The following is an 18,641-nucleotide window of genomic DNA, read 5'->3' as shown; positions in this document are numbered from 1 at the left end:
CTGCGGGCGGGGCGGGCGGAGGTTCGGGGCGGCGGCTGAGGGGCCAGGCGAGCGCCGAGCCCCGGCCAGGGGGTACCGAGCTCCGGCCCACCGGGTCCCTCGCCTGCCTTGCGGGCTGCCCGGCCGCCTCCGCCGCACCCCGGGCCCTGCCCGCTCCCAGCGCGGGGAGCTGTTCCCCGCCGCCTCCTCGGGAGGGCCCAGGGGGACCCGTCCCGGTGCCCTGCGGCCCCTACGGTAGCACGGGCCAGGGCCGAGCCGGGCAGCCCCGAGGCTGGGCTGGGGTTCGCGGTTCGGGTCCGTTCGGGTCCCCCGGGCTCAGCGCATGGGTTGCTGTTTCAAGCGCAATGTCCGTGCGGTTCGCACTTGCCCTGCCCCAGGTTCGCTGGACGGTTCGGGCCCGCCCGGGCCCCGGCTGAGCGCGGCTGTGCCCGGTTCCCTCGTGTGGCACCGCCGCTCCTTCCCGGCCCCGGTGCAGCCTCAGCTCCCGGCCTGTCTGAGCACCGCTGCAGCACAAAGCTGATGCCGCTTGGGTTTCCCTTCATGTGATGGCAGCACAAGCACCAAACGAGGCTGAGGGTAACTCAGTCCTTCCCCAGAGTAACTGTCCTGGCCCCTGGACTCCCGAGTGAAGTCCCCGAGGTTGTCTGCCTGATTTTGTCATGGTCAGAGCTCACCAGTGTGTCCAGTCAGTCCCTTATGCAGCCATGGCCACGGTGGCCCTGAATGGGAGGCTTGCTTTGCGCCATTAATGCATTCATTCCCAAGAGCAGCTCCTTATTTCCCTCCTTGTTTTCCCCGGATGCCGCCCAAGTGTTTTCAACTGTTCACCAGGATCTCATGGCTGTATGGTTCAAGTTCTCTGCCTCCCTGAGCCCACAGAAGCCACCAAAACCCAGTAACAAAATCAGGCAGCTCCAGAAAGGGAACAAGGGGGCAATTACGCTTTTACCACCAGTTGTTTGGGGTTTGAGACTATGCCAACTCCCCACACATCCCAGAAAAACTGGTCCAAGTGGTTGGAAAAAGGCAAAGGCCCTCAAGGCTGACGACCAGCTCAGGGCAAGTCAGAGCAGGGCTAAAGCTTAGGGAAGGCAAAGAAAAAAGCTTCAAGGGGCTGTTGTGGCTTTTAGCTGCCTGACCAGCTGCAAAACCACCTGGTGACAGTTCAGCCACGGGTGTCAGAGCAGTCATGGATAAGAAACTTCTGGAGAGAAAGACGACTGGGAAGAATTTGCAGCAGAAGAACTATTCCTGATTTATAACAAAATTAGGGTACAGACTACTGGCCGCAGCTGCCAGCAACGCCAGGCATGGGCTGTACTACAAAGGGGATTATGGCAAGAGGGAAAGGCCAAATTCCCAGTGGGATGAAACATTGGGTGGCAAAGAGCCAAAGAGTGTCCCAGGCACTTCCCTTACATCAGAGAAACCCACCAGCCGCTGGAACATGGGCTCTGGGGGCAGTAACCTGGGCCTTCCTGAGCACAGCATCGAGGACAAGCATTGCAGCCATGGGGGTTGTTTCAGGGGAGCTGTAAGGGAATTGCTTCAGTGAGACAACCTTGGGGTGCTGCTGGGGTCAGAGGAAGTGTCCTGGGACCAGTGTTGTGGATTTACAGACACCAGACAATGTAACACAGTCTGACCCTGCTAAGAATGCTGGGTTCAAGTGAATGTTTCCAATGAGTTTTTTGTTAGTTCTTTGGTTACAGCTCAGGCTGGTGTTTCCAGAGAGGGACCCCTACCCCAATTCACACCTCTCAGTTGTACCCTGACACTCATCACCCAACCCAAGCCAATCACTAAATTCTGGTTGGCAGTATCTTGATTTCTTGCTGGGATTCACTGGAGCTGGGCTGGCTGCCTTCTGATGTTCCCTTATTCTCCTGGGATTGTCTCCTTGGCCCTTATCACCTCCATTCTGCTCATATCTGCTGAATTCCAAGGCTGTTGTGTTAGCAGCATCATTTTATCAAAAGTTTATGTTTGGTCAGCTCTTACGGCCTAAAGCTTTGGCTGCTTCAGGTGCTAATGCTGAGCCAGCAGTGCTAAAGGAGACTGTTCAGGCAGGAGAATACAGTTCAGCAATTTCTGCTGTAGCGTCAGCACTGAGCTGCCCGGGACCCCCGTGCCTCCGTCTGGTCCTGCGGTTCTGCACTCTCCCTGTATTACCACACTTACTTGTATTCCCACACACTTTCCCTGTATTCCCGCACGTTCCCTGTATTCCCACACTTTCTCTGTATTCCCGCATTTTCCCTCTATTCGTACCCGTTCCCGCAGCCCGGCCGCGCTCGCTCGGTGCCGGCTCAGGGGAGCGTGTCGGTCCGTGTGGGCAGAGCCAGCCGTGTTCGAGCCGTGCCTCACGGACACAGCGTGAGCGGGCAAAGGTCACCGCACCGCCCCGCCGCCGCCGTGCCCGCCGCCGCCATGCCCCGCCGCCGTGCGGATCGGTTCCTCCTTCGCCCGGGACCGGCAGGGGAAGCGCGGGGTGAGTGCCGGGCAGCGTGAGCCGTGCCAGGCTGGGGACAGCCCTGCGAGAGGCACCGCCATGGCCCGGCAGGAGCGGGACAGGGGCGAGGCAGAGCAGAAGGTAGCTGGCATCTCCCGGAGGTTCACCTTCCTGGATGGCGCCCAGCCCCGAGCGGGCGGCCCGGCCCGCGGCTCCCATCTCTGGCCCGCCACGCTGGAGCGTTTCCATACGCCGCAGAACACGGACACCAACAAAAGCACCAACTGGAGCAGGCACAGCCTGGGGAGCTGGGGTAGGACTTCAGGCAGGTTCTCCGTTAGCCCCAGCAGTACCCGGAGGAAGGAGCTGAAGGAAATCCTCCTGCAGAGCAACAGCTCTGGCAGCACCTTGCGGTTTGCCACTGCCCAGAAGACATCCAGCAGCAGCAGTGTTCCTGCAGGGCTGCACCAAGAGCAGAAGCCTGAGCAGAGCCCTGATCTGCTGCCTCTTGTCCTTGATCCCCTGGAGCACGCGTGGCTGCTGACGGTGGCCGAGGGCGATGCAGACAGCATCATCAAGCTGCTGGACCTGGATCCCAGCTTGCTGACCAGGAGAGACTTTGTGACAGGCTTCACCGCTCTCCACTGGCTTGCCAAGCATGGCCACCATGAGAGCTTCATCCAGGTCATCTCCCACGCCCAGAAGAAAGGCTACCCTGTGAACATGAACATCCCCACAGCCAGCGGCGGGCTCACCCCTTTGCACCTGGCTGCCTTGCAGGGACACGAGGTGCTCATCAAGGTGCTGGTGGGAGCTTACGGGGCAGACACCACCTGCAGGGACCACAATGGGCGCAAGGCTTGGCAGTACCTGCCAGCACACACCTCCAGGGACCTGAAGGAGCTGGCAGGGGCCTTGGAGGAGGATTTGGTCCAGCTGCACTCCCACAACACCAACAACAACTGTAAGTCATCCAGAGAGGCTGGGGCAGGGCAGGACTGTGTGGACTCTGGGGCTGAGGGAAAAGCTGCCCAACACTCCTGGGGCCTGTCGACCCTGCGAGGCTTTGTTAGACAGGCCTTTGCTTTCTTCCATGAGCGCTGAAGCTCTCCTGCCTCCATTCACCAGTAAACCCATGCTGGATAGCAGCTGGAAAAGCCTGCAGGGAGCTGGGAACTTGGCTACTCAAAATCCTGCCCAAGTGAGGGTTAAGCCATGGCACCATGGCCACCCTGGGTCTTGTGGTCTTTTGGGGCTATTCCAGTGGCTGTGTGGAGCACCATGGCCATTGGGAGCAGTACCTTGGGACAGCCCTTCCAAAAAACTGCCTGTCTGTGCCCCCATGGATGGGGACTCCTTGCTGCATCCTAACAGATCACCATGGTCAGGGCTCACGTGTCAGCTGTGCTGTGGGGAGCTGCTCCAACACCCTGCTTGCCCACCATGGATGGTCAGGAGGATGCTGACCCACCATGTGTGGATTTCATGCTGCAAACACCTTCCAGCTTCCTCTGAAATCTCCTGCCATATGCACCTTCTCTGGGTTGATGTTTGTTTATGACAGCTGATTATAAAGGTGATTCTCAGTGGAGTAAAGGCTAAGGGCCCTGTTAGAAGAGTCCAGGCCAAGAAAAGCCTTTCAAAATGCAAAACAACTCACACTGGCAACCCTTCCCTTGAGATCCCATCCCAGGAAGCCTGAAATGCTCATCCTCATTAGGAATGGGGGCCAGAGCAAAGGAGGCAGGAAGGACACAAGGGAGGCTGCACGTGGTGGCCCCTGTGGGGATTAGAGTTCAGGAACAGCTCTGCAAAGATGATTCATCCTCAGAAACTGTGGAAAAGGTATGTGAAGTCTGTGAGATTGAGATTATTTTTATTGCTACTGAGGTCATGCTCAAAAATGAAACTGATGAACATTGCTGCAGCAGCATAACAGTGCATGTATGTCTGTCACTGCATTAAAAGGGCAAAGCCTCTGCTCGCCTGTTTGTGTTTTGTTCACCAAGTGAAGTTCTGCCCTGATGATTTCAAGTTGCTTTTTACATTCTCAAAGGCCAGTACTGCTTCAAAATATCTTCAGAAAAACAACAGCCCCTTCCTCTTTCTAATCAGCACGAGACTATTCCTACACCCTGAAATAGCAGTTGTGTTTGAGAAGTGGTTCTCAGACAGGAACTGGGGAGTTTCTGTTCCCCAGGGCAGCCCTTGCAGGGACAACTCCTTTAGGGGGGCAGTTGTGCTTTTCTTTCCAGCTGCCTGTCAGGGGGCCTGCAGGGGTGACAGAGAGACTCAAGGTGATCTGGGCTGGCTACACAGGTGCATTTGCATCTTGATGCAGAAAGACACACAGGTGACTTCCTCTGGGGAACTAGAGCTGGGGGCTTTCACAGATCCTGAGCAAACTCCAGTTATATTCAGACTGTGTTTTGAAATGCTGCTTGGACATCAAACTAACCCAGTCCACAGTAATGACATGTGGAAGAGCAGCCTCCACATGAGTGAGCAGGGATCTAGTGACTGGATAATGCCCAGCCAGGTGCCTGGGTGGATTTATAGATGTGTCTGGACATGTTAATCCCTGAGGTCAGTAGCAGATACATACAAAACACATTAGAACTAGATTTAATGCCCATTCTACAATGCTTTAGCTCTAATACATTGAAGATATTGGCAATGCAGCTCCTTCTGGAACTGCTGTGGCCATGTCCATGCCATGGGAGAGCAGGCTGGCTTCTCACCAGTGTGCTCATGCCAGCACAAACTCCATGAACAGCACTGGTGAGTGTCAAGCTCTGGTAACCAAAGTGCTGTTGATAAGACAGGACTGATAAAATATTTTTTTGCCTATTAGTCTTCTGTTACCCTTTAACAGCTGTCAGGGAAGGGGCACAGGATGGCTCTTACATCCTCCTCTGAGTAAGGCACAGAGTAAACAGTGGAATTGAAAATTTCCTTGAAGGAGCCATTTCCTTGGCAATAGTACCTGTGGCTTAGTCATGCTCCACCCAGAAAGACAGACTTAAATGTTTCATTTGCAAGTGAAATTTGGCTGACAAATGCTGCACCTAAATACCACAACATGATTTTCAGTTATTACCTCCTGTTGAGAGATAACCAAAACCCCCTAAAGAAAGCTTTTGCCCTCATCCTTTGGTCATGGGTTTGACCCAGTATTCTGTGCTGAGACAAATTAGGTGGGGACTTCAGAGCAGAACCAGAACTCTGCTTCTCTAGATGTGTTACGACATCCTCACCATGTCACCCCCTGCCCTGGGTGGATCCCTTTCCACTGAGCAAAAAAAAAAATCTCCTTCCAGTGAGCCACCCCTTTGTCTCACTCGGTTCATTTTCACACCTACAGAAAGGCAGCTGATTTGGATACACAGACATGTTTAGAAAAATATTCCTCAAGTATACAATCAGCTCCAACTTTGCTTTTCACTTGGAAAACAAAGCATATCCACCAAAATCAATGGACTACAATATCCAAATTTTTTTTCCTCTTTAAAGCTTCTGTTGATGTCTGTTTTCATGTGTTAGCTCAGTTCTGCAGAGATTCCTGATCCCCTCTCACAGGGAGGAGAGGGCAAAGAGAGCTGCCACAGACAACAGAAAACATTCAAACCCAGAGATATTTGTTTGGTTAAGGTTCTGCAGAGGATTGATTTTAACCCAAGTTCAATTTGTACTAAATTAACTTTGTGTTATCCCTTAATGTCCAGCTTTAAAAGCAGATTCAAACAGGGAAAATAATACAAGGAGTTATTTTCCAAAACAGTTCCTTAGTAGAAGCTACTTCCACCTAATAAAAGTATTAGTCATGATAGTAATAGGGAAACTTTCTAATAAATAGTAATAAATTGTCCAGTCTGTTGCTCAGGAAAGTTTTCCCACAAATGCCATGGAAAAAACTGTCTCTTTCCATTCTCAAGCCCATAAAATTGCTGTTTTCCTCCTCAGCCAGATCCCCATAGACACAATTGCAGAGAAACTCTGTGAGCAGCTTTGCCTGCCAGCAGTGATGTGGAGGCTGGAGGAGGTAAGCTGGATGCCAAGGCAGAACTCCAGTCCTCAGCAGTGCTGTTATTTCCTGAACGCTCACTTCAAAGAGTGCAGAAAAGCTTTAAAAATCATTGAGGTCAGAGCGGCTGCAGTACACGAGCCTCTGTTCCAACACCTCTGGCACTGCTGTTTGCTGCTTTCCTGCTGCATGACTTACTGCTTCCCCCTGATGATGGAGCCCAGACTCTTTCCAGACAGGATAAGGAGCTGGAGGATACCGCTGAAGTATCCTGAAGTTGGTAAAAATCCCAGCCTTGCTCACCCTGACTTACAGAACCCTGCAGCACCCCTTAGGAAGGAGGCACCTCATGACCTCTGAGTGAGATGTGTATTTCTCTGAGCATTTTCCTGTTTGGCACATGCTGCACCCAGTTATTTGCTCAGAGTTGCAATGCAAAAGACATAAATCTATTTACCCTCAGTGTGAAAAGCAGCAACCCAGCAGGCATGGCAGCCTGAAGCTTCCTCAGGAACTGCCTCTCAGGACAGATCCACGGGCTGAGGCTGAATTCAGGAATGAAGCAGCACCTTGGCAGCCCCCAGTGTCAGGATGGGCTTGGCCACAGCCCAGGACAGGCTCACAGCAGCAGGGATTTCCTGCTGAGCAGAGCAGCCACCCCAGCTCAGAGCAGTGAACAGAGAGGACTGGGTGCAGAGCCACAGCTCCTCCTCCACCTCCCTGCAGTAAACTGATTTCACAGGCCCCAGCAGAGAATACCAGCACAGGGGAGCTGGAGTGCCAGAGACCCTTAAGCCCCTTTTTCCTCTCCCCTTTTTTAAACAGCTGCAAACTCTCCCTTTGAAACCCATCTTAAATTTCTACCTGTCTGCTGAGAATGTTTTTAATAAATCAACACCAGCCACAGGTGCAGCTTATCAAACCAACCCAGACTCCTGAACAAAACTCATATTATTTAATATTCTAGGGAGTACACAGACATTATGCACTGCACTCTACAGTACTGCATTTTGCAAGAGATTTTCTTCAGGTCTGATTTTGACTTTTTTAAAAATTGGTATTTTGCTCCTGAAGGTTTACAGTCAGTGAAAAGGAAGACAGAGCCTACTCTACCTGAACAGCTACCAAGGTTCCTCATATTAAGTGAGAATATAACCAATATTACCATTAATTTGATTGTTACAATCCCACCACTTCCTCGTGAAATAATTTCCAAAACCAAAGTCATTCAGGTCCATATTTATTAGTAAGCCTGTGCAGTGCCAATGCTCATGGTGATGCCTGAAAGAACACTAATAGAACACAGTCTCCATGTTTCAGATACAAAGATTTTCCCAGTTAACATCCAAATCCCAGACCAGCTTATAAAAACCCCACACTGGGGACTGCACTCCAGCACCACAGAAGGAATGACTTGAGGCTGTTATGGATCTGACACAGAAAGACCAATGTTCATTAGAGCTCCTGGGACAGTCTCTCTTACAAGCCCAGTTTGGTCCTCCTCCAGTGCCTCCTTTTGGAGTTGTACCTAAAACAAAAGCAGAGTGAATTAGCAAAGTGCACATACACACTAGTTAAACATGAAAGCAGAACAGCACATGGAAGAAGTCTTCTCCATGAAAGCACATTAATTTCTGAGCATGTACCTGTCCATGTTAAGAACAAATGCTTTCACCACTGTGTGGGTGAAAGCACAGACAGTGTTAACAGAGTTGCTCTCAGCAGGAAAATGGCAGCACTCCCACAGCAGGAAGCACTGCAATTGCAGCCTGCTTTAACACAAAGCTTGGACAGAACCCATGGCCCAGCTGCTCAAGCCAGGAGACAAAAATCCATGATTTTTTCCTATGGTCAAGTATTTCAGAGAACTGCAATTCAGCTGAAACAGAACCTGGCACGTGGCAGACAAGCATCCAGCTGAGTGCAAGAACCACTGATCCCACCTAGAAACAAGCTGGGAGCAGCTACAGAACAGAAACTAGCAATTGTGCTGGGTCACTGCCTGTGCCAGCCAGTGCTGCTGCTGCTGCTGTTCTCCTCACTGCTTAGGACTAAAAGAGAAAGAGGGAATTCTGCTGCCTTCAAAAGCCCACATGAAGGTGTGTGTGAAATAAAAATATGCTGTGGTTTTCAACCAGAGGGCTTGGACAGGCATGACCATGCATGCCACATGTGCACCCAGTGTGTCACAGCACTCAGCATTTCCCTAAGCACTCGAGAACAAATACAACAGGAAAGCAAAGAACTAAGACAAATTAATTCTACAGTCAGGTGCCAAGCATTTCATACTATCAATCTGACTTCCCATACACCCAACAAGTCCTTTGCTTCCTTTGTTGCTCCCTGAATCTCAGAGCACCTATGCTCAGGACCCATTCCTTGAAAATACAGGAGCCCAGAGGGGCAGCTATGAGAAAAAACAGGAACTGGGAAGGGGAACGTCAGGAACAGAGAAGCTATCAGGGAACAAAATCTGGAATAAATCATCCACACGTACAGTTCAGCTTTTCACTTTACATATACCACTGCTGAACGTGTGTAGATACCTGCAGAGCACCGGTGCAAAACCACTACAGAAAAAAATGGCACGGAAGCCTCGGCTGCCCTCCCATCCCTGCAGGGCCTCCCGGGCACAAACAGCGCCTTGGCCGGCACAAGCGCCAGCAGCTCCCGCCCTCGGCCCGGCCCGCCCAGGCCGCCCGGCTGCAGCTCCTCAGAAGCCCCGGCCGAGCTCCTCACCTGATCTTATTGCCGGTTTTCATGCGAATCCACTGCGGGATGGGCCGGTTCTGCTTCTGCTTCTTGGCGAGGAAGCGCTTGATCTTGAACGTCTTGTGCGACGACTGCAAGAGAGCGCAGCGGTCAGTGCCTCACCCAGCCCCGGCCCAGCCGCCAGGCCTCGGCCAGCCGGGAACGCCGCCCCCGGCTCCCTCCCGCTCCCTCCGCCCCGCGGCCCGCCCGCCGGGACCCCCGAGCGCAGCGGCCTCGGGGAGAGGGCTCGGGGCGCGGCGGGAGGGCGCGGATGGCGGTGGATGTCTCACCATGGCGCGGAGCGGTGCAGCGTCCCGGCGATGGCGGCGTCCGAGGAGGCGGAAAGGGCGGAGCGGCGGCGGCGGCGCGGGCGCAGCGCCCCCTGCCGGCCCGGCAGCCCCGCACGCACAGAGGGACGGCGGCGGCCCAGCAAGTTTGTGCGAGTTTATTTGGATTTAGTACAAAAAACAGCTATGGCTAAAATTCGCTAGCTTGGGAGGACCTGCTACTGGCGAAGTCCCGTTCTGGGCTGTAAAACAATACTTCAAGTCATGAGGGAAGAGGCAACAGTTCCGAGAGGGCAGGAGTTCAGAAACTTTTCAGACTTGAGTGAAGGGAAGATGCTGGAAAAGAACAGGATGCCCAAACCAGCTACATTTGATGAAAAATAAGCATTTCAATGTAGGGAGACTTTACATGAAAATTTTTCAAGTCATATTCAACTATTAAGCCAGCTTATTCATACACTCCAACTTAAGTTACTTTATCCAGAGAACCACTGAAGAGGACGGTCTCTCCCTCCCTAACATGGTTACTATGTTCTGCTCCTTGCGTGCCAAAAGGCTCCTACCCACTGGTACCTCAACAGCCCCAGCCTGTGTTTGTGTCTCAGTGCTAGACTGACACACTTCAGCTTTCACTGCCTCCCGCAGGAGCGCCACAGGACACAGCAACACCTGTGTTAACTCCAGGCAACTCCGAGCTTGCTCTGCTTAAGTGCATCCAACACTGGCTCTAATTGCCTTAGAGTAGAGCTCTGGCTTTTGATCCAGGTGTCATTCCCTCCTGACCACAACTGATTTATTATCAAACTTAAGGCCAAAAGTCTTTCTATTTCGCAAAGATTCTCTTCTCTGCTGTAGTTAGATGCTGGGAAAATAAGTTCAAATAACTGAAAATATTACAATGAGAACACATTTCAAATTTGGAATCTACAACTGAGTTTCTTTAACCAGAAACATCCAACAGCACAATGCCCCCTTTTCTTCCTTTGTTCCTTGTTCGCTCCGAAGGCACTTCTGGATTGCGTAGTACATGCTCTTTGGCTGCACAGACAGTCAGAACACATAAGGCTGGCACATCAGTCACTCCTCTTCCTTCGTGTGACTGCTCTCACCCTCTTGTTTCTTTTCCACTCCCTGATCTGGGGGTTTTGCAGCATTGTCTTCATACTGACACAATCTGCTCCGGCTTCGGGCTCCGGGCTGGTACAGCTGCATTGCTGGGCGATCCTGAAATAAATCAAAACTATTTAGATTCTTTCAGAACTCCCTGCTCTCAGGGTTATTATGGCATCATTTCTATGGTATTAGAAATGGCTCAAATTCAAACTTTTCAGGCTAAGTTTAATTATGCCACAGTGGTGGCAAAGTAACTTCAATTGTCCCAAATCAAGGTTGTCTCTGTTGAAAAGCAACATCCCTGTTCAAACCACAATGAACACTGCTCAGAGTTGAGGTTATTTGTAACGAGTTTCCTGTTGAGTTCAGCTCATATCCTCTCAGCAGAGAGGCCAAAGTTTCAAAACCTTGAGTTTCGTTTGGACCTGACAATGTCTTAAGTGATACAGAAAACAAGCACAGAGATATTTCAAAAACAGAGTTTGTAGAGTACATGAAATTACACTCAAGACATTATTTCCTGAACCTAGAGCACATGTCATATTCTGCAAGTTACAGTTTCCTATTTTAAGGAACCTGTTCAATCACACTCCCACTCTGAGATGCATTTTCAGGCATCATAAGATCAGCAGACACAGATTACTGATACTCTGCCAACACCTTAAAGAGATAGCCTATGGCACAAGTCAGCAAATAAAAAAGGGATCAGTGTCTTACAACTTAACCCATGTTTTCTTGAATTAGTTCTTATATAGTGATAAGAAATACCACTGTTAAGCAAATTTTAGTGCACATTTCTAGCAATGGCAGCATTTGCTGCAGAACTGGGAGAAGTTTCAACAGAGAAACCATATGGTTATTTCCTTAAAGTGCTTTTATCCTAAAAACCACAGACCCCTAAGAATCAACACATGAATTTAAAGAAATCCAGCACCTTGTTTCTGATACGATCCCTCTTAATTGTATCCTCTTTTTTATCGTCTTTGGTTACTTTCTCAGATTTGTCCGTGCTGCTGGTAAAGTCTGTAAGATCACTTTTCTTTCCCTTTTCTCTGAGTAAGTCTCTCTCCTTTTTCACCTCTTCCTCTTTTCTTCTAAAAACCTTCTCTTTCTCATAGCGCTCTTTCTGCCTCCGACGCTCCTCTTCTTGGCGCCTCAGTCTCTCTCTCTGTGCTCTCTCATATTCTCTGTCTCTGTCAAAATCTCTATCTCGGTCCCTGTAGTCCTTTACACACTCATCTTCTGATCTGTATGAAAACAAAACTGAAAATTAAGCTCAAAAGATTCATCAAACAGAGCTGGGAGATCAATGTAATAGTGGTGTAAATGTGCAATAGGAAGATGACACACTGGCAGGTACTAGGGAGCTCTTGGGAGGCTGTGATAGCCCAAGTCATGCACGACAGCCAGAGAGGACACTGACCACTAGAGCTTCCCAGCCTAGTCTCTTCTGGCTTTGAAAAAACATCTGAATTTGTCTGTCTTATCTGTATTTCTCACATGGCAGAACTGAACCTCAAACAGATCATGGAGCTGTTGAGAATTACATTTTCCACTTTGACTTTTTACAAGAATTAGAGGAACTGGTAACTGGAGAACACCTCTCCTCTTGCCATGGTTATAATAATTATCTCACTGCAAGGAGAGTGCTCACAGCCTGCTGCATTCACCTGCACACAGGCTTCCTTAGTGGAGTTCCTATAATAAGTTGTAAAAACATTAAAATCTGTCCACTAATGAAGAATTTCCACGTAAATCACAGAGCTTTCTGTAATCATGAGGATGTGCACTGGCACAGAGAACACAGCTCATGCCTTATATGAGAAAAAGCATTTGAAAGGAATTTCAAAATATGGTCATGGCAGAGCAGCCTAAGCCTCAGTACAATCAGGAAACAAGTTATAGATACATATATATTTATAGCAAGTACTAGAATACTTTTTTGCCTTCTCTTCTTTTGTCTCCCCATCAGATCGTTTGGCAGATGCACTACTCGCATTTTTTTCCTCCCTCAGAGTCTCTCTTTCCAGTTTCTTGGACTTTTCTTTTCTCTCCAAGTCTTTTTCATCTTTTTCAGGCTTCTTAAGTAGCTACAAAGGAAACAGAAGTCTCAACTAAAAAGCTCACTCTAACACATATTGTCTGGCACAACACCGAAATTGCATCAAAGGAACCACAGGCCAGTAAGAAGTAAACATTAAAGAAATATTACTGCAAATCACAGTATTTCTAAAAGCTGGAGTGTATGAGTAAGCATTATTCACAGAGCAGACTAGGATTTTTCTCCTAAACCAGGCTGTTTTAGAAAGCTTAAAAATAGTCTCCATTCCATAGTGAATTCACAATCCTGTTTACCGCAGCATGTACAACAGTCACATGACAAAAACTTTAAATATTACTATGAAACATTACAGCATGTAAACCTTTACAATGCCTGCTACTGAATATTACAAAAAATTGGTCATTTACTAACACCAAACTCATATGATTCTTCACACAATACCCAAAGTACATTTTGAGACTGATATACAAATAATAGGGGAAAGGGAGTGTAACAGTTTATAATAAAGAACTGTTCTAGACCTTAATCTTTGGTTCTTCTTTTGATCTGTCTCTTTCTTTTTCTGGGCATCTGTCTACTTTCTTCAATTTTTCTGCTTCTTTTCTCTTCCTTCTCTCCTCTTCTTTCCATTTTCTTCTTTCTTCTTCTCTTTGTCTTTTTCTTTCTAATTCTCTCCTCCTCCTCTCCTCTCTTTTTTCTTCTCTCAGTCTCTGTGTATGCAAAAACAAAGACAAAGTGTCCCTCCACAGCAGAAAACATCTCTTTAAGCCATCAAACAACTCACACCTCAATGCTGCCTCTATTATAAAAAAGTCCTGTCATGTCTGTTGTTGTGAACCTGAACATGTTGCAGCAGTATTTTTTTTCACTCATGAGCCTTAATTTGTACTGTCTTAAAAAACTCAAATACATCACTAGGCTCAGCCTTTATCATTAAAATTTTAATTAAATCTGCCCCACCTCTGAGTTTCTCCATTGCTAGAAGATCAAATAACATTATGTGCTAGGAGAAAGATCATCTACAAGGACCTCAGCCATATTGCACAAAAAATGGAAGCACTACAATGGAATCTGTTTTGCCAATGCAAAAAGAGGTGTTTTGCTGTGATCAGAATGTACACAAAGCACCACCATTCCAACACTCTACTCCTTTAAAATATATGAACCAGAAGTTGACAAGTTGGGTCAAAAGCTCCTTCTTCAAAAGGAAGGGCAGAAATGTATCAACATACAATGAGCAAATTGTACTTGCAAATAACAAGAAAATTCTGGAGGTAAGTCTTACCTGTTTATTTTTCAAGAAGTTCAATAAAGGAGTAGTCTTTTTAGCTGGAGAACAGATAAAACAAATATAAACATCTTGCCTTATCCAATACTGCAATACCTACAACAGAGCTCTATACAGAGAAGCAGCCTTACACATTGCCCTGCCTGTCATCTACATTCCCCTTCTCTCATACACAGCAACACAGCAGTGACACAAAAATTCCAAACCTATCTCCAAACAGTGGCAACTATTAGGATTCTATAAATTTCTTTAGGATATTGATAGGATATCCCTTACATCTATCTCTACATTCAGTCTGCATTAGGCTTTTTCCAGACACTCTCATTTTTAAAGAGATCCCTGTAAGATACTTAAAAAGAGCAACCTGGTCATTTTTTGGTGGTATTTTACCCAACCACACTATCTCTTAACTTGTGCCTGCATGGAACACCACTGATCACAGCACTGTGCATTAAACACCACTGCATCTCACTGAAATGCAGCCACTCCACAGCCTGCTCTGCCTAACAAACATCTGCAACAGGAAAGAACTTTGTCATCTAAACCCTGTGCCTACAGAAGAATTTAGAGCATGGGAACAAAACAAAATACACAATAATACTAGCCTAAATGTTTAACAAATAGTAAGCAGGCACACAAAAGAATTCAGTCTCCTCCAGGCTGAGCTTCAAATTACAAAACATATTTGTTTCTTTGTGATCTAGGAAAATGTAACTATAGTACATAGATTTCCATACCTATTAGCTCTTTGTTTCTTGCCTCTATTTCCTCCAACAAAGTTTCAGGAGTGGAGGTTAATTTTTCATCATCTGCACTGTAACTTTCCAAAAACTTCTTGTATTCTGGATCTACACAGAAGAGAAGGGAAAAAAGGGGAGGGGAAAAAAAGAAGAGATACTGTAGCATGAAAAGTATTTACATGATGCACTGCTCAGTTACATTTACTTCAGCTGGGTTGTTTATATGCCACCTTTGCATAAGTTAGCAGCTCAAATGAGCTGCTGTATTATCTTTGTTTGGGACAATCATATTTAATAGATTTCTAGCTGACAAAGCAGTGCTCATAAACTTCACATATAATTAAGCAAACATTCTATTGGTGGAACTATAGTGTCACAGTAAAAACATTACATTTAAATTACTGCTAAGAGTTACAAGTCTACACATGCAAAAACAAACTAGCTTGCTGTTATACCATCTTCAATAGTTCCAGTTTTGGCATCCTTTTTCTTACTCTTCTTTTTTGCAGCTTTTTGGAAAGGTGCAAACTCAACTATGGCAGCATATTCCTGACCTGTTGAGAGAAAAAAATACATTAAAATAAAGATGAAACAGATATAAATTCGATTATATTGTCCATATCTAAAGCAGAAAGGTAAGTCTCACAAGAAATATGCAATACTAGAAGAGACTACTTACACAGCATAAAAACATCATTGTATTTAGAAAACCATTTAATAAAAAAATAAACCACTCTACAGAGAGCAGAATTCATTACCTTAACACTGTCACTATACTAATAAACCAGCAAACTCACAGGCTGACAAGAAGGACATACTAGATTTAAGACTGCCCATGACTGTCAGTTCCACACCTCAGCAGCACCACACCATGTAATGGCCTCATCCTACAGCCTCTACATTCATTGTGCAAGAAAGAATATTTTAAGTTAATACAACTGAGGCAAATCTCAATTTTTGACAAAGTATAGTACAATGCAACATATTACAAGCAGGCTTTAAAACTTTATCTTCTGACAAGAACACTACATTTATGGCTGCATGAATGCAGCTGGGTATGGCAAACACAGTGTGCTGTTACACTGCAAACCAGCTCATTTAAAGGACTTAGATGTTATCAGATCTATGTATGCACGTATTTCTAGAGGTAGTGGAACTGTTCTGGAGGCACTAAACCCAAACAAGTCAGACTGTGGCTGCTCACACCCACCCCTCCAAAACTCAGGCAGCGCACAGCACAGACAGCAGGGAAGCAGCAGCATCCATCGAGAGCCGTTCACTTACCTTTGTGATCGACAAAAACGTAGCCGTCGAAGCGATCCCTGAAGAGGACGATGTCTTCCTGGTTCTTGAAGTTGATGTAGGCTCTGGAGAACATGTGCGGGTACAAGCTGCAGAGACACAAACCGAGAGCGCTGCGCTGACGAGGCGGCGGCGCCACTGCGGCCCGGCTGGCGGTAGCGGCGGCTCCCGGCAGCGCCCGGACCGGGCAGGCGGCCGTACCTGGAGTCGTTGGCGAAGAACTCGAAGTAGTCGTGCTCGGGCAGAGGCTGCAGGTGCTCCTCCAGCTGCTCCTTCGTCAGGCTGGGCGGCAGCCGGCGGATCACCACCTGCGGCACGGCAGGAGCGGCGCTCAGGGCGGCGGCAGCGCCCGGGACGAGTCATTACCGCGCCTCCCCGACACGTCCCGTCCCAGGAGGGCCCCGCAAGCGGCCCGTTAGCGGGGCAAGGTCCCGTTACAGAGGGAGGAGGGGCCCGTTACAGAGGGTGAGCCCCGTTACCGGGGAGGGCGCCGTTCCCGGCAGCGCGCAGGCCCCACCTTGCTGAGCGTCTCCTTCTTGTCCTTGGGCCGCTCCAGGCGATCGAGCTCGGCCGTGCCGGCTCTGCCGTCCGTGCCGGCAGCGGGGCCCGAGCCCGGTCCCGCGGGCAGCAGAACGCTCGGCCCGGCGGAGGCCCCGCGCCGCTCCTTGGGCCTGGCGTTCTCCTTGTCCTCCTTCATCCCGATCCCGATCCCGATCCTGACTCCGGCCCGGGCTGCGCCGCGCGCACCCAGTCACCGCCGTCTCTCGCGAGACTGCGCCTTAAAGGCGCCGCTGCCTTCGCCGGACTACCACTCCCAGCGTGCACCGCGCCCGCCGCCGCTGGTACCAGCGGGGTCAGCCGCCCGCGACTGGGACCGAGAGCGAACCGGGACACGAACACGGCCTCACTTATTGCCAGGGACTGCTCCCGGGCAGTGCCGTCTCTCCCGCTGCCCTCTCGGGCCCGCTAGGGTGTGGGGGGGCGCGGGGCAGGCCGGGAAGGGCGCGGGGCAGGCCGGGAGTGCCCCGGCAGTCGGCGAGGGGCAGCGGCACCGACACCGACAGCGGCGGGATGTGGTACGAGATCCTGCCCGGCATGGCCATCATGGGCGTCTGCCTCACCATCCCCGGCATGGCCACCATCTTCATGCACCGCTTGTGTAACGGCGGCAAGGTCAGCGTGGGGCGGGGCGGCCCGTCCCGGGATCGGGGACCCTGGGGCTCCGCTTCCCCTCCGGGGCCACCCTGATCCCCCAGTCCCTGCAGCCCTGTGGGATCCCTTACCCCGCCTTCCCTCGGGAGCCCCTGCCCGACCCTCAACGGGAAGTTCTGTGCCTGCAGGAGAAGAGGATCGCCCGCTATCCCTACGAGTGGACGCTGCTGGAAAGGGACCGGCGGCTGTCGGGTGTCAACAAGCACTACGTGTCCAAGGCAGGTCTGGGGCGCTGGGCAGGTACCGCGGGGGGAGCGGGGCCCTGGGGCTGCTCCCCCATCCCCGAGCTCTGGCATGGCCGCTGAGATGGGCGCTGGTCGCTCTTGTCAGATCTCACTCGGTGCCTGCAGCTTGCCTGCCTCTGGGGATGTGCATTTTCATTTTGTTCTAATTAAAACCTGGGTAATTAAATATAGTTTGAAAATCTGAATTTTCTGATATGCCCTATTGCACATTAGTGGCAAGAATGACATAAATATAGCTGTTATTTTTTCTTTTTCAGGGTCTGGAGAACATAAACTAAGGTGTCAACACTTTGAAAAATTCATCTATCTATAGAAAATGATTTAATTCTTAAATAAAGCTATACATGTGTTCAGCCCTTGTATTTGTGTTACTGTGGTGGGGTGACCTTTGCTGGACACCAGGTGCTCACCAAAGCCACTCTGTCACTCCTGTCCTCAGCTGGACAGGGGAGACAAAATACATTGAAAGGCTTGTGAGTTGAGACAAGGAGAGGGAGAGACCATTCATCGGTTACTGTCACAGGCAAATGAGACTTGACTTAAAGAAATTCATTTAATGAATTGTCCGATAACAGCAGGATAATGAGAAGTTAAAACAAATCATAGAACACCTTCCCCTCACTCCTCCTTCTTCCTGGGTTCAGTCTCACTCATGATATTTTCTCCCTCCTCCCTGCTGAGCTGCACAGGGTGATGGGGAATGGGGGTTGTGGTCAATGTCATCCCATGTCTCTGTTGCTCTTTCCTCCTCTGGCGAGAACTCCTCACACTCTTCCCCTGCTCCAGCATGGGGTCCTTCCCATGAGAGACTCCTTCACTAACTTCTCCAGTGTGAGTGCTTCCCATGGGCTGCAGTTCTTCATGAACTGCTCCAGCACAGTTCCCACACAGTCCCATAACATGCAGTCCTTCAGGAACCAGCTGCTGCAGCAGGGTCACATTTCCTGCTAACAAACCTGCTCCAGTGGGCTCCTCTCTCCATGGGCACAAGGGTCCTGCCAGAGCCTGCTCCAGCATGAGCTTCCAGGGGCTCACAGCCTGAGTACACCCCTCTGCTCCAGCCTGAGCTTCCAGGGCGTCACAGCTTGGGGACATCCCTCTGCTCCAGCGTGGATCGTTCCTGGGGTGCAGGCGGATCTCTGCTCCCTCATGGACCTGCCGGCAC

The 18,641-nt window shown here is 49.5% G+C and overlaps 4 protein-coding genes and 1 non-coding gene across 6 annotated transcripts; 2 read left to right on the top strand and 3 right to left on the bottom strand.

Moving 5' to 3' along the window:
* The first annotated feature begins 2,240 nt into the window (after positions 1-2,240).
* SOWAHD (sosondowah ankyrin repeat domain family member D) lies at positions 2,241-4,456 on the top strand. Its single transcript, XM_014265334.3, has one exon. It carries the CDS (start codon positions 2,552-2,554, stop codon positions 3,554-3,556), a length of 1,005 nt encoding a protein of 334 aa, XP_014120809.1. The 5' UTR covers positions 2,241-2,551; the 3' UTR covers positions 3,557-4,456.
* A 3,247-nt stretch (positions 4,457-7,703) lies between these two features.
* On the bottom strand, positions 7,704-9,682 carry RPL39 (ribosomal protein L39; the record flags this gene model as incomplete). The annotated part of the gene is made up of 3 exons (XM_074551755.1): positions 7,704-8,004; positions 9,216-9,319; positions 9,518-9,682. Coding segments are annotated over 3 exons (318 nt in total), but the record flags the coding sequence as incomplete, so codon positions are not given.
* On the bottom strand, positions 8,121-8,252 carry LOC113458956 (small nucleolar RNA SNORA69). Its single transcript, XR_003379716.2, has one exon. It is a non-coding gene; the product is annotated as a small nucleolar RNA SNORA69 (small nucleolar RNA).
* On the bottom strand, positions 9,657-16,802 carry UPF3B (UPF3B regulator of nonsense mediated mRNA decay). Of its 2 annotated transcripts, XM_005484437.4 has the most exons (10): positions 16,537-16,799; positions 16,221-16,327; positions 16,002-16,108; positions 15,173-15,271; positions 14,715-14,825; positions 13,975-14,018; positions 13,211-13,399; positions 12,566-12,717; positions 11,562-11,874; positions 9,657-10,738 (listed from the first exon to the last, which is right to left on the bottom strand). In XM_005484437.4, exons 1-10 carry the CDS (start codon positions 16,714-16,716, stop codon positions 10,592-10,594), a joined length of 1,449 nt encoding a protein of 482 aa, XP_005484494.1. In that variant the 5' UTR covers positions 16,717-16,799; the 3' UTR covers positions 9,657-10,591. The 2 variants fall into 2 exon arrangements, with proteins under 2 accessions (XP_005484494.1, XP_074407609.1); XM_074551508.1 differs by lacking the exons at positions 9,657-10,738; positions 12,566-12,717 and having other exon boundaries at positions 11,709-11,874; positions 16,537-16,802.
* Positions 16,803-16,951: 149 nt separating this feature from the next.
* NDUFA1 (NADH:ubiquinone oxidoreductase subunit A1) lies at positions 16,952-17,829 on the top strand. The gene is made up of 3 exons (XM_005484436.4): positions 16,952-17,192; positions 17,360-17,449; positions 17,734-17,829. Exons 1-3 carry the CDS (start codon positions 17,091-17,093, stop codon positions 17,752-17,754), a joined length of 213 nt encoding a protein of 70 aa, XP_005484493.1. The 5' UTR covers positions 16,952-17,090; the 3' UTR covers positions 17,755-17,829.
* Positions 17,830-18,641: the final 812 nt, after the last annotated feature.

This window comes from Zonotrichia albicollis, chromosome 14 (genome assembly GCF_047830755.1).
Source record: "Zonotrichia albicollis isolate bZonAlb1 chromosome 14, bZonAlb1.hap1, whole genome shotgun sequence".
In the NCBI taxonomy this organism is placed as follows: domain Eukaryota; kingdom Metazoa; phylum Chordata; class Aves; order Passeriformes; family Passerellidae; genus Zonotrichia; species Zonotrichia albicollis.
The sequence above is the reverse complement of the archived record's forward strand: the minus strand, read 5'-3'. Positions and strand labels throughout refer to the sequence as shown.